Source organism: Petromyzon marinus, chromosome 13 (genome assembly GCF_048934315.1).
Source record: "Petromyzon marinus isolate PM22_M1 ecotype Great Lakes invasive population chromosome 13, UKy_Petmar_22M1.pri1.0, whole genome shotgun sequence".
Classification (NCBI taxonomy): Eukaryota; Metazoa; Chordata; class Hyperoartia; order Petromyzontiformes; family Petromyzontidae; genus Petromyzon; species Petromyzon marinus.
In genome coordinates, this window is record NC_133679.1 from 6,688,036 (window position 1) to 6,700,808 (window position 12,773).

Consider the following 12,773-nt stretch of genomic DNA (forward strand, 5'->3'; position numbering starts at 1 on the left):
AGCGAGCAGCACCTATGAAGGACGGCACGGCACACAAAGGGGTAGGTAGCCAGCACTACGTCTGGCCACCTTTGTCTCTCTAATGTCTATGTTTACACACCACACTTGGCACTCATTTCAGGCTGACTCGACCAAGGGGAGGCCCAGAGCCGGTTCATATTATTGTCACTGGTGTTGGCCGTGAGTGGGAATCGAACTCGGGTCGCTGGATTCTTAGCGCGGCGCGTTAACCACTGCACCACCGGCTCCCCATCCTGACAGTGCACACACATACAAACACACACATACACCACCACAGTTAAGACTCTCCACATCCTACCCACCCAGCTAAAAATATCAGTCTCCTTCACAGTCCAATGGCTGCCGGAACAAATGTCCAAGAGACACCTTAGAGCCATCGGTGCGGCGGCAGAGAATCAGGTCCACTACATTGTCCTCGTTACCTCCGTGTAATGGACCTGTCAGAAATCATCCCGAGCCGTCAGCAGGCCCAGCCTCTGGTAATTACACGCAGCCCCACCGCGCACATTTCCCCGCCAACAATGTACAACAGAGAGAAGCTGTCATAATAGAATGGCGCTATCACAGCTCACTCAGCCGTCACGTAATACGTCATTTAGCCAGGCAGAGGCTAACGTACACCATAATTTTCTGCTTTCACCTATTAGGAAATCATGAACAGGTGGCCAGGTACAGGGCAAGAGATTGCTTTTGATAAGGTTATTACACCAGTGTCCAGAAATATTATTAATAATAAAAATTGAATTCGAAGAACTCTAGACATCCCAAATTAAATACAATATTGTACACGAAGGCTGCCCACTTTTTTCAGGAGTGATATGTTTCAAATAATGTATTTATATGGTGACTTAATTCTATCAATGTTAAATAAGTTAATGAAGGGTGAAGTTAATTGTTTTATTAACACCATCCAAGTATAAAAATGTCTTGAACGTGACCAGATTATGGTGTACTATTGAACCGATTAAGAAAAATCTGACAATATTATTGTTGCGGATTAGTCGTGCTTGCAAGGAAAAACAAAACATTCGTACTGGAGTGCTGGCTTCATTATGATTTGCTCCTCACTCGTTGAGAGTCAGTGACTCACTCCCCACGTGGCCAGAAATAAAGTTGGAAAATAAACTGATTACTTTAAGAAACAATAAAGGCAGATGACACCTTCTCTCGGGCTTCATCACCCATTCTAGACAGGCCGTTGCATCGCCAGACCGTATGATGGGAACGGCTTGTGGAGGCCTCTATTCCGCAGCGGATAGGTCATGGCTCACAATGAGCAACAGCTACACGTGTTCCCCTTAAACACGTGACATTCTCCGTGGTTCTAAACTTCCGTGAGTAATAACTAACAATAATAATACGCCCGTCAGAAGACTTGCGCGCAATACATTGTATGTGCCCTACAAATATTTAAAAGGCATACAGCACAGAGCAGTATGGGCATTTAATCGCATTGCAGCATGTGGCCAGCAGCACTTGGTGCTGGTGTCTGGCTCACGAAGATGTTAGAGGAGCAGTACTCACTGCCATGTGTAGATTTGCCATATTTTTTTAGATGAAGCCTGTGCCATTGATTACGAGGGCGGTTAGATGGAGGGCATCGAGGCCTCCTTTAAACACGGGGTTCTGTTATTATGATTCATGGAGTCTATTTCATGACGAAAATAATGTTTATCAAGGGGTGTTTGCACCCGCTAGAACGCTTGCTGTTTATCCCACTATTGGAATTACCTGAACACATTTTCATACCTTTACTGGAGTTAGTGGCCATCGTTAACCCAGTTATAAGTATAGTAAAAATTATGATTCCAATTATTTACCCAGAAAAGTCTCACTGAGTCTCAAAACCATTTTTTCAGTTTGGTCCTGCAATTGGATGTTTAACCAATAGCACAAAAGAATGTTTGACACTTGATAATAAAGGCAATTAACTGAACTGTACTCAGAGAAAACCCGCGCACGTGAAGGGATAACAACTGAGGTTCCGCACTGATAGTTTCAATTCACAAACACATGCATTCAATAAATATGTAGATTGAGTCTATTTCCGTACTTAAATCTCATGGTGACTTCACAACCTGCAGCCCCATGGAGCCCCACACTTGATAACCTCTGGTTTGACCCTCTTTAGTTTCTGAGCTCCATCTAGGTTGGGCACAAATGACCACATTTATGGTGACTTGGCATAGCTGAAGGCCATGAATTTGTCTAGGACAATCATGTTGAGTTGCAACAAACAAATGTTATCTTATATCATGTGTAAAGACAAACAGGGATGAACTCAACTAAGTCAAGCTGTGGGGGAAAATGTTGGTTTGGGCTTGTGTGATCAGGTTATTTCCACAATTTATATGAGAAATCCAGACAGGGATTTGAAATCACAACTCTTTCAATTGCGAATAAAGGCACTTTGCCACAGCTATACTCAGCCAAAAGTTTTATGAACTATCAAATAATTGTAATAAAATATCACGCGTTTATTTTCAGAAAGAACATGTACCCTTAAATATTGACTTAAAGCTTTCGTGACTGCAGGAATTCATATTATTTGGGTCTTTTGGTAAAGACACGTAGATAGGTTCAAAGAAAATGACAAAAAAACTACGACGTTTCGATCGCAACGCAAGCGGTCATTATCAAGAGGGGAAAAAAAATGACGATCGCTTGTGTTGCGATCGAAACGTCGTAGTTTTTTGTTATTTTTTTCCTATTTTCTTTAAACCTATCTACGTACCTTTGCTGAAAGACCCAAAGAATAACATGTACCTCGTCTTGAGACACAGTTGTGTCCCATACTTACGTGCGACTGCCAGACTGTGGTTGGCTCCACAAGCCACCTGGATGACCTCCTCCAGGTCCTCAATAACGCGTGCCACCACCGCCTCGTCTCTGCTTCCCACTCCCAGCTGTCCAAAGGTGTTGCCACTTTGAAGACAAATTGTTCAGAAAATGTACCTCGTTTTCTTCTTTCGTATACAGTATATACATATAACACGGCCAACATCAAATACACGTGGCTAAGGTTATTTTTCTTATAAGGCTTTCATTTTTGTTTGAAGTTATCTATATGTTTTAAAAACATGTTTTCATTGTCATCATCGTCATCAAGACATAGAATCCAGAATTAATTGTCATAAATGCTACATGTAGGATTTTTGATAAATAACACAAGTCAGCATCTGTCATTTTAATGAAATTCTCTTTGCGAATATTTCAGATGTAAGCAGAGGAGGATTCAAACGGTCCAACATAAAAGCTCTTATTGCACCTCCAAGGAATGAATTGATCAGAAAAAGAATCCTCCGTCATATCAAACGTGAAAATCAAAACAGCGTATGCTAACAAAAAAAATGTAAAATGTTATTGACACTCCCAGCATGTCACATAAAAGGAGATATAGTGTCAATAGGACACACTTTACGCTAAGGCTGACACTTTCATGTCACGGTACACTTCAATGTACCAAATGCAAATGCGTGGCTTTCACGAAGCCAATACAGGCAGCAATATAGCCAATACCAAAAAGCCTGTTCCATTAATGCAGCCCACGGGCTTCTAAGCTGAATGTGATAAAAACAGGTGTGAGCCAAAGTAATTTGAAATGTAACTTTTAAAATATCTTTATTATGCACAGATATGAACAACGTCAAGCACACTTTTACTTTAACAATGGTTTCATGTTTCATAATTATATCTACAATTTTAGGAACAAATATTATTACAATGTGACACTGCATTTGTCCAAATGTAAAACACAAAAACACATTATAGGTTACATATATACATTGCACTACTATATTTCACTACTTACTTACATTGTTTACGTCAATTCACACATATTGAGTCGACCAACAAAAATCGTCAGAGACCAGAGGCCTTATTTGAAAGGCATCATGAATTTGAGAAATCAAGGAGATCAAGTGTGCAGCTCTGCCTTAACCTTGCATAGCTGTAAAAGCCACCAGCCATGCAAATGAATTAGCCTTGAACCTCCTGCAGAATTTTCACAAACATTAGTCAGAGCCTCCCATGGTCTCGGACATATAGCACAATAAACAAAAAAACTGTCAAACTTCTGGAAAACGTATTAATTATTGCATATGATATACGTGTGAGAAAGTGGCTCTGTGTCAGATCAGCAGATATAACCGAAAAGCACCAGCCTTGAAAAGGAACAAATCAAAGTCTGATGTCATGCTTAGCACTGTGCTTTTATGACCTTTATAAACACACCCATGTTCAGCCCGTAATTACTGCAGGGGGCATGAAGCTCAAGCATGCTTATAATGATAGTTATGAATGTAAATAAACCAAATACAACGTTGACAGCATAAGTATTCAAATATATTTAAAGGCTGGTTTCTTTGTGAGCTAAAATGTTGCATGCATGTGCACATTGATAACGCAACCCTAAAAGTTAAAAAAAATATATATACAATAAGCCATGTCACATTCATCCTCTCCTTATTGCCCCTTGAGAATGGTTGTGTTGAGTTTTTGTTATTTGTGCGTTTTGTGCACCAACGCAGTATCATCACAAACGCATTTTGTAGATTTAAAGTTCATTTCAGAGCGTTGAAATTAGCAAGTAAGAAAGGGGGGAACAATTTGGTTAAGGTTGGCTCGATGGCAGACTTAAAGGGTCGGGTCTCACAACCCAGTACAAAATGTTAATATTGCACTGTGGTACCGTTGTGAAACAACAGTTATTTTCCACAGACGGTTTTTTTTGTGTGGAAAATTCTCGATCCTTTTCTGTGGCTTGGACTTAAAAGGCCCCATTCGCTGCAGACCTGCAATAGCAATATTAGCTGCCAAACACCGTTATGTACCAGTGCTCGTGTGGTATAACATTGCACCTGAATATTATATTCTTCGCATATTGGGTTGTCCCTCCAAGCAGATGCCATTAGCTACCACCAAATTGGTACAGCCGTCATCTGTCTGTAAACCACCGCACGAACAACGGTAGGCAGAATTATTTAGAAATTGTGGAAACATACCCTATTGAGGTTAAAGTAGTGGAGCGGTTGGACAGTGGTTAGCGACCTGAGATTGGGTCCCAGCCACGACGAGCAGAAGTGGCAGGTGAAATCAGTACCGGTCCTGACCGTAATCCCCTTCATCAACCGGCACTGACCAGTGTGGTCAAAAAACCCTCACGACCAACAGGGCATGGAAAGGCCTTCATCCAATGGTTGATTGAGAATGGCTGGAATGTAATTTATTCGCATTTTAGTCAAACTAATGTGTCATAACAAGTCAATTTTTGTTATGCTGAGAACCGTCATAAATAGAATCTCATCAATCATTGCATACATTTACAAAGCCGGAAATGTGAGTGATTTAGTTTGATGATGAAGAGAATATATGGCATAAAAAACAAATAGGCTGTGGTTCCTTTGATAAAATACATTGGTAGACATTACAAGAATGGGTTCTCCACTGACGTGACACTTGTGAGCAATGCATTTCATTCACATCTGTTCAAGATCGTTTTATTCGTAGCGTTATTTCATTAATTTATTCCGCGTAATGTACCGTCTTGAGTCCCCTCTGGGTTGGGTACTCACCAAGGGGTTCACTTTACCACATCTGTTTTTTTCCCCCACACTCCCACATGCCGAGCGTGACAGAGCAACAATGCGCACTCAAGCTGCTTTGGCAATCTCTCCCAGACTGTGGCTCTGTTCCAGCCCTTAATAGCAGTACATCAATTTCCAACTAAAATCATCACATGACAAAGCAGCGTCGCTGCACTATTTGTAAACATTTTATTTCCAAGTGTGAGCCAAATAAACATACAAACCGAACTGCATTCCCACACAAGCCCTGTGGCAGCCTGAATAAATGTTAAATATTTGAATAATTTACGATATCCCTCTGAAAACATGTCAAATATGTTTTGCGAAATCCATTTCCAGTTCATCTTAATTAAGTGTCACATTGGGGCTTGTAAAATTGTTATAAAATAGCTTATTTTACAAAATACCTTTTGCTTTTTTTTACAATTTGGAAATCTCCAAGCAGTATCCTGGCAAACTAAACAGGCAGCGAGTGGGAAGCACATTAAAATACCTCGGGAATTATGCTAACCTAAAAAAAACACACGATTGCCTCAATAGATACTGATCGACAGATGCAACAAGCTTTGTAAATTTTATATTCTTAAACTATGATCCATCTCTTGACATACGACGGAAAAATACGTTCCAAAAGTTCGTCCGAAAAGTGAAAACTCCATACATCGAACCCTATGTTCTCATTCACTTCAATTATATCATTGGAGATGCATTCCCATGGGGAAAAAAAAACGAGGCCCCAAGACGAAATAAAATCTCATTTAAGAATGCAGCAAAGCTTTTGTTAAACACATATTTAATGGACAATCGATAATTTTAGAAAATGTGAATAAAACTCCTCAAAATAAGTAGCGAAATTAAAAAAAAATACGTTAGAGTACCTACCAGAAACATTGACGATAGTCGCGTGAGGCAGCATGAGTAACAGAAAGGGCAGAAACCAAAACGAGCCAACCTTGGGCACCGCAAAGAGTGCGGGGAAACCATTACAGTGCCAAAAGTGTGCCACGCAAAAACTATTTACAAACCACTGAACTATTTTTTTTTCCTTTTTTTACAACCTGGAGCAGCATGAAATTCATGCAAGGATAAACCACAGACTGGGCGGTGTTCGATTTTTGCAAAAAAAAATCGTCCCAGATTTTTCTTTGATAGTTGAGAGATTTAAAATTCTTAGAAATGAGAATTTAACGTAACCTACATGGAATTCGTTCCCTCATTTTACCTTACGTTATGGCTAAAATCCGAATATTTAGTTGGCCATATAACGAGGGATGACAGTACCCGCTAGAAAAGATCTTAAACAGAACGTATATTTATGATATTCAGGTATAACTATGTCATAATGTATAAAATCATTATGAATTGACAACGCTTTGTTAATCCATTGCTAGATGAAGGCTTCATGAGGTTGTTTGACCATACTTCACCACACTGGTCAGTGCAGCTTACCGAAGGCGGTGATGCAGAACCATTTAAGATATCACTGCCATACTCTTTGGTTCTATTCGGTAAAGTCACGTAGGTAAAAAATAAAACAAAAAATCACGACGTTTCAGCCACAACACAAGTGGCCTTCATCAGGTGAAGGGGCCGGACTGTCTGTGTTTGTAAATCTGACACAATTTCAACCGAGAGGATGGCTTCAAATTAAGCAATCACTGGAAAGATGTTCTAAATCAAACCAAACATTACACTAATTTTCAATGGTACAGTATATTTTTTCAAGTAGTGGTATCCCAAACTTTCACAGCTGGTTATTTTCCCTTCACACCAACATTATGTAAACTCCCCCCCCTCCCGCGCCGGTCCATCATGTACCTCCTACGTACATCATGTTCATTTTTATGCTAATTCCTTCGTCAAGGCGCTTTTGTTTCCTCCCACACAGCTTAAAGGACGCGACCTGGGCTTGGCTGTTTTCACTCCAACGCTGTCCTCTGGACAGTCCGGTCCCTTCACCTGATGAATGCCACTTGTGTTGTGGCCGAAACGTCGTGATTTTTTGTTGTTTTATTTTTTTACCTACGTGACTTTACCGAATAGAACCAAAGAGTATGGATCCTTGCAGTCACGAAAGCTTCAAATCTAGAATATCACTGCCACTGATGTTTTCTGTGGCTAGGCATTAAAAACGAAGTTTCTAGGCTCGCAGCGTAGTGCACTAAATAGTGTGCCACTGATCTTCATGGGTAATGCATGAATGTACCTCGTTATAGATTTACTCACTCGCTTCTTTAATTGCCAATTGTAAACTTTCCGTATGGGAATTTTTTTTTTCATCCGTTTTGCCGTAAGATTTCACAAACGCACTGTACATGAATTGTGCTTGTATGTGATTGTGCATAGGTTTTTTTCGCGAAAATAAATATTTCATCCGCAGAAGTGTTTGCCCAATTCAACCCCTTCTGTGGTAAGCTTTAATCAACAGTTTCTCTCACCAACTACCAAAGCAACACTTAAATCCACTTTTGCTCAGCAAACGTGTATGTGTTTCCAGTTTGACGCCAACAGTTCCCTAAACAAAGCCCTAGACTCCCAACAAAAATGCATTACCGCTCATTAAAATAGCCTGAGCATAGCGATGTATAATTTTCAGTTTTTGGGGAAAATCATTGATATCGTTTTAGGGAATAAATGATAGCATTCAATTTGCTTTGCCCAAACGGCATTCCAACTAATAACCTGTGGTAAGACTTTTATTTCGTGCAGTAAAGAGAACAAAAGATGTGGCCTAATTTATATTTTTTATCATCACTTATTATTGGGCCCTGTTCTCCTCCCGGCCACAAGGTGCAATGCTTTTGAGTGTAAAGTTGGCACCACTGCCACAGCTACCTACTGCTACCTTCAAATATTAGGGATGGTACCTTGAATAATTGTTAAGAGCAATTGTTTCAATATATATTTAGAATTTTACATTAATAATACAAAAGTACAGTGTTCAGTATTACATTACAATCGTATGGTGGAGCAAAACTTGGTGGTATTTAGACAATTCGTATATTACAGCTGAATAGTACAATCCTATTCATCATATATGACTATTTCGCACCTCCAATAAGCAGAGTTAGCGACATACGGTGCGAAAGTGCAATATGCATCCATCTGAAATTATTATTTTATATGAAGGATAATAGTAACATAATTAATTATCGTGCTTTGTCAATCCACTGCTGATTTGAAGGCCTCCCCCATGCTGTTTGTGAAGTGGGGGATCAAGACCAATTAAGAAATCACTTGCCACTAATGTTTACCGTGACCAGCAATGAAACTTAAGTTACCATTTTCTGCGCATTGACCGCAGAGCCTTAACAGACTGTTGGGGCAAGTGCTGTTAGCGAGCATCTATGAAAGCCGACATGTCACACGAGGGGGTGGGGATTGCCAGCAACACGCCCGGGTTGCCTTTGTCTCCCCAGTGGCGACGTTTTACGCACTGCACAAGGTACTCATTTGAGGCTGAGTAGACCTAGGGAAGGCCCAGGATCAGTTCAAATATTCGCCAATGTTATTTGATCGTGAGCAGGAATCAAGCTCGGCCCGCTGGGTTCGTCGCGCAGCGCGCTAACCGCTACACTAGCGCTACACACGGTAATGTAGCGCTAACCGCTACACTACCGCTCCACACGGTAGTGTAGCGCTAACCGCTACACTACCGCTCCACACGATAGTGTAGCGCTAACCGCTACACTACCGCTCCACACGGTAGTGTAGCGCTAACCGCTACACTACCGCTACACACGATAGTGTAGCGCTAACCGCTACACTACCGCTCCACACGGTAGTGTAGCGCTAACCGCTACACTACCGCTCCACACGGTAGTGTAGCGCTAACCGCTACACTACCGCTCCACACGGTAGTGTAGCGCTAACCGCTACACTACCGCTACACACGGTAGTGTAGCGCTAACCGCTACACTACCGCTCCACACGGTAGTGTAGCGCTAACCGCTACACTACCGCTCCACACGGTAGTGTAGCGCTAACCGCTACACTACTGCTCCACACGGTAGTGTAGCGCTAACCGCTACACTACCGCTACACACGGCAGTGTAGCGCTAACCGCTACACTACCGCTACACACGTATATATGTGACACACGTGCTTTTATCTTCTTTGGTTCTTTCAATAAAAGCACGTAGAATGAGAATAAAACAATAAAATAAAATAACACAATAAAATTCTCAAGACGTTTCGGCCACAACACAAGTGGCCTTCTTCAGGTGAAAGGAACAAACCTGTCGGGACGACAGAGCTTCAATGAACGTTGTTAAGATTCGTAGTGTCTTTTAAGCTGGTTGAGAGAAGTGAGGCACCTCTCTAAACCAGCTTAAAATACGACAGAGCTTCAATGAACGTTGTTGATTCGTAGCGTCTTTTAAGCTGGTTTAGAGAGGTGGTTTAGAGAAGTGAGGCACCTTTCTAAACCAGCTTAAAAGACGCTACGAATCTTAACAACGTTCATTGAAGCTCTGTCGTCCCGACAGGTTTGTTCCTTTCATCTGAAGGCCACTTGTGTTGTGGCCGAAACGTCGTGAGATTTTTATTGTGTTATTTTATTATTTTATTCTCATTCTACGTGCCTTTACCAAAATAACCAAAGAAGATGAATCCTTGCAGTCAAGAAAGCTTTAAATCGACACATGCTTTTACTCAAGTGCAATATTTACTGGAGGGAAATTAATTACATTCTTCAGTATACAACAATGTATATGCTGCATATGTGCAACATGATCACATGTTGATAAAGACCATATGTAGATATCTGCCGCATATATTATCAGAGTATGTTTTTTTGTTTGCATTCTGACCACAAGCATTGTGGTTAATGCAGACATCATTCCTTGTAAAAGGTTTCTGTTTGGTGTTTTAACATCTTAACACCTGTTTTTTTTGTTTCCAGAAAAAAGGGGAAAAACCTATTGTCATATTTTGGTACTGCCAACGGAGGTCCCATGATGTAGATATCTACCATCAACCACATCATACATTTCAATCAGAGTAGCAGTTGGATGCGTTACAGGACCGCGCTGTCGACATGTCAATAGCTAAACACTTTAAAACTGAGATATTTTACGTTTGTCAAGTGGGAAGCAGATTGTTTCACACTGCATTGCTGCACTGATTAATTCATGCTGTGTCAGTTCTGTTGCTAAACAGCCACTATCTCCAGAGAGCATGGTGTTGTCACGCATATGTTGGCCTCACGCAAGCAGCTTGAAAAGTTCTATAATGCCTCACTTTGTCAGTCATAATCGGTGCTTCAATGCATGCTGCCACTCTCATGAACCGTCTACTTCTGGCACCTATGATGGCATATCCAGGTTTCACGCCATCAGGAAAGAAATGGGAATACGGACAGGTATGCAATTAGGCCAACACAGAAGTATGCAATAAGTAAGACATAACCACATGTATCCATGAAAACAGAGGCCGCAGAAAATTTAAAAGGTGCACTTAAGCAGCACAAGTGTAGCACATTGTATTTGTAACAGTGTCGGAAGGTTGTGAGTTCAGATCCTGGTATGGGGTGTTGACTCAGCTTGACCTCCGGTGTTGATAAAATTACTACCACTTTGTGTGAAAGTTTAACAGTGGTTGTCCTGTAAATTGACTCATCCCTGCCATAGGAACGTGGAATTTCCACTACTGGCTGAGGGTTGTAAATGGGAGATGAGCAATACCTATATTTATTCATATTAAAGTTATCTGAATCTTTATTTAGATTGGAGGAATTCGAAGAGCTATGAAGCTCTTTTTCACAGATGTCCAGCAGATACAAGGAACACAGTATTTTGTTTAATATGTGAAAGAGAAAGAAAGAAATGTCTATTAATATTTTATAATTAGGTTCAAAGGAAAATAATGCATTTAACAGTCAGTGCTCGTAAACTTTCTGGATCAAATGGAAGTTGGCAACACACATAGGCAAGAACATTCTCAAGCCCCCTCACCGACAATTGACTGCCTCAGCACGGGATAATTTACATAACACCACACTCAGGGTACACATTTGTATAAGTGACTTAAACTAACTCACTTTAATTCATTAGATTGTTTACAATGGGTTTCTTATTTCCAATGACGTTTCGAATCCCGTAGTCGGGCGCTTTTTGTGCCGCTTGTCACAAGATGACGGCAACACAATTCCTAAAAAAAAATTGCCGAAGTTTTCCTTTCCTTTTCTTTCAGGTCTGTGTGTGTGTGTGCGTGTCTGCCGAAAGTTCCCCACCCCCCGCCGCCACGGCGTAATGTATCATTTTGCGAGTCGCTCACCCACACGCGGCGATCCTGCGATCTTCAAAGAGGAAGAGAGAGTGGCGCTCACCGCATGAGACCCACTCCACCCTGCGGCCCATCAGGCTCATGTTGAGCGGATATGGCACACACTGTGGTGCAGCAGGAGGTTGGCATGAGGGATAACAAAATGAGCCACAACAAAAAGGAAGGATTCCTTCAAAAAATGCGATGCATCAAAAAGGGGACCATGCACGCACACCATCGGGGGACACTTTACAAATATCGACCAAAGGTATCCGAAGAGTACAAAGGCAATCTGTTACGGGAAAAATCCGGTGGTTATACATTCGTTGTAACTGAAAAACGTTCAAGCATATAATCAATTATTAAGAAGGGGAAAAAAATGAAACTTTACGATTTCTTCATATGCCCCGTTATACGAAGCAATCTACAAAACTGCTCTGTGATTTATTCTATGGGAAACCCGTGTAAACAGGTTATGGATTTTGAGTCATGGCATGTCACATGCATATACGCCGCCTCGTAGGCTTACAAAGAACATGCCAGTCAAGCGGCAGGGGGGAGGTGTACAAATGTGTCACCGGCGTCCGCACACGTGAAGAGAGATTAATGGACTGCCAGTTACAAACAGAAACTCTGACCATCAGCCCCGGTCTGGAGCTCGCAGTGAAATATCACCGCTCGTTTCACCACTGACGTGATATTCAGGTGATTTATAACCGGCAACAAAGAATAATGGGCTTAACTCAACCTCCAAAATTTATTCATAAAACCTACAATTCCAATACAAACCTAGGCATGGTTATGACAATATGTTTCGCTAAGAAACCGGTGACTTTTAAAATGCATCTTACGTATTGTCTTACGCTTTCTGCAAGAGTTGTACTTTTCAGAAAGGTAAAGCAA

The 12,773-nt window shown here is 41.2% G+C and overlaps 1 protein-coding gene across 4 annotated transcripts in view; it reads right to left on the bottom strand.

Moving 5' to 3' along the window:
• LOC116941905 (uncharacterized) overlaps positions 1 to 12,773 on the bottom strand; it is a 37,216-nt gene that overhangs the window by 16,442 nt on the left and 8,001 nt on the right. For all 4 annotated transcript variants that reach the window (XM_032953240.2, XM_032953236.2, XM_032953237.2 and 1 more), the window contains 2 exons: positions 11,883 to 11,995; positions 2,822 to 2,946 (listed from right to left, as the gene is read on the bottom strand). In XM_032953240.2, the coding sequence (XP_032809131.2) occupies positions 2,822 to 2,946; positions 11,883 to 11,995 (238 nt within the window). The remainder of the gene's footprint in view (positions 1 to 2,821; positions 2,947 to 11,882; positions 11,996 to 12,773) is intronic.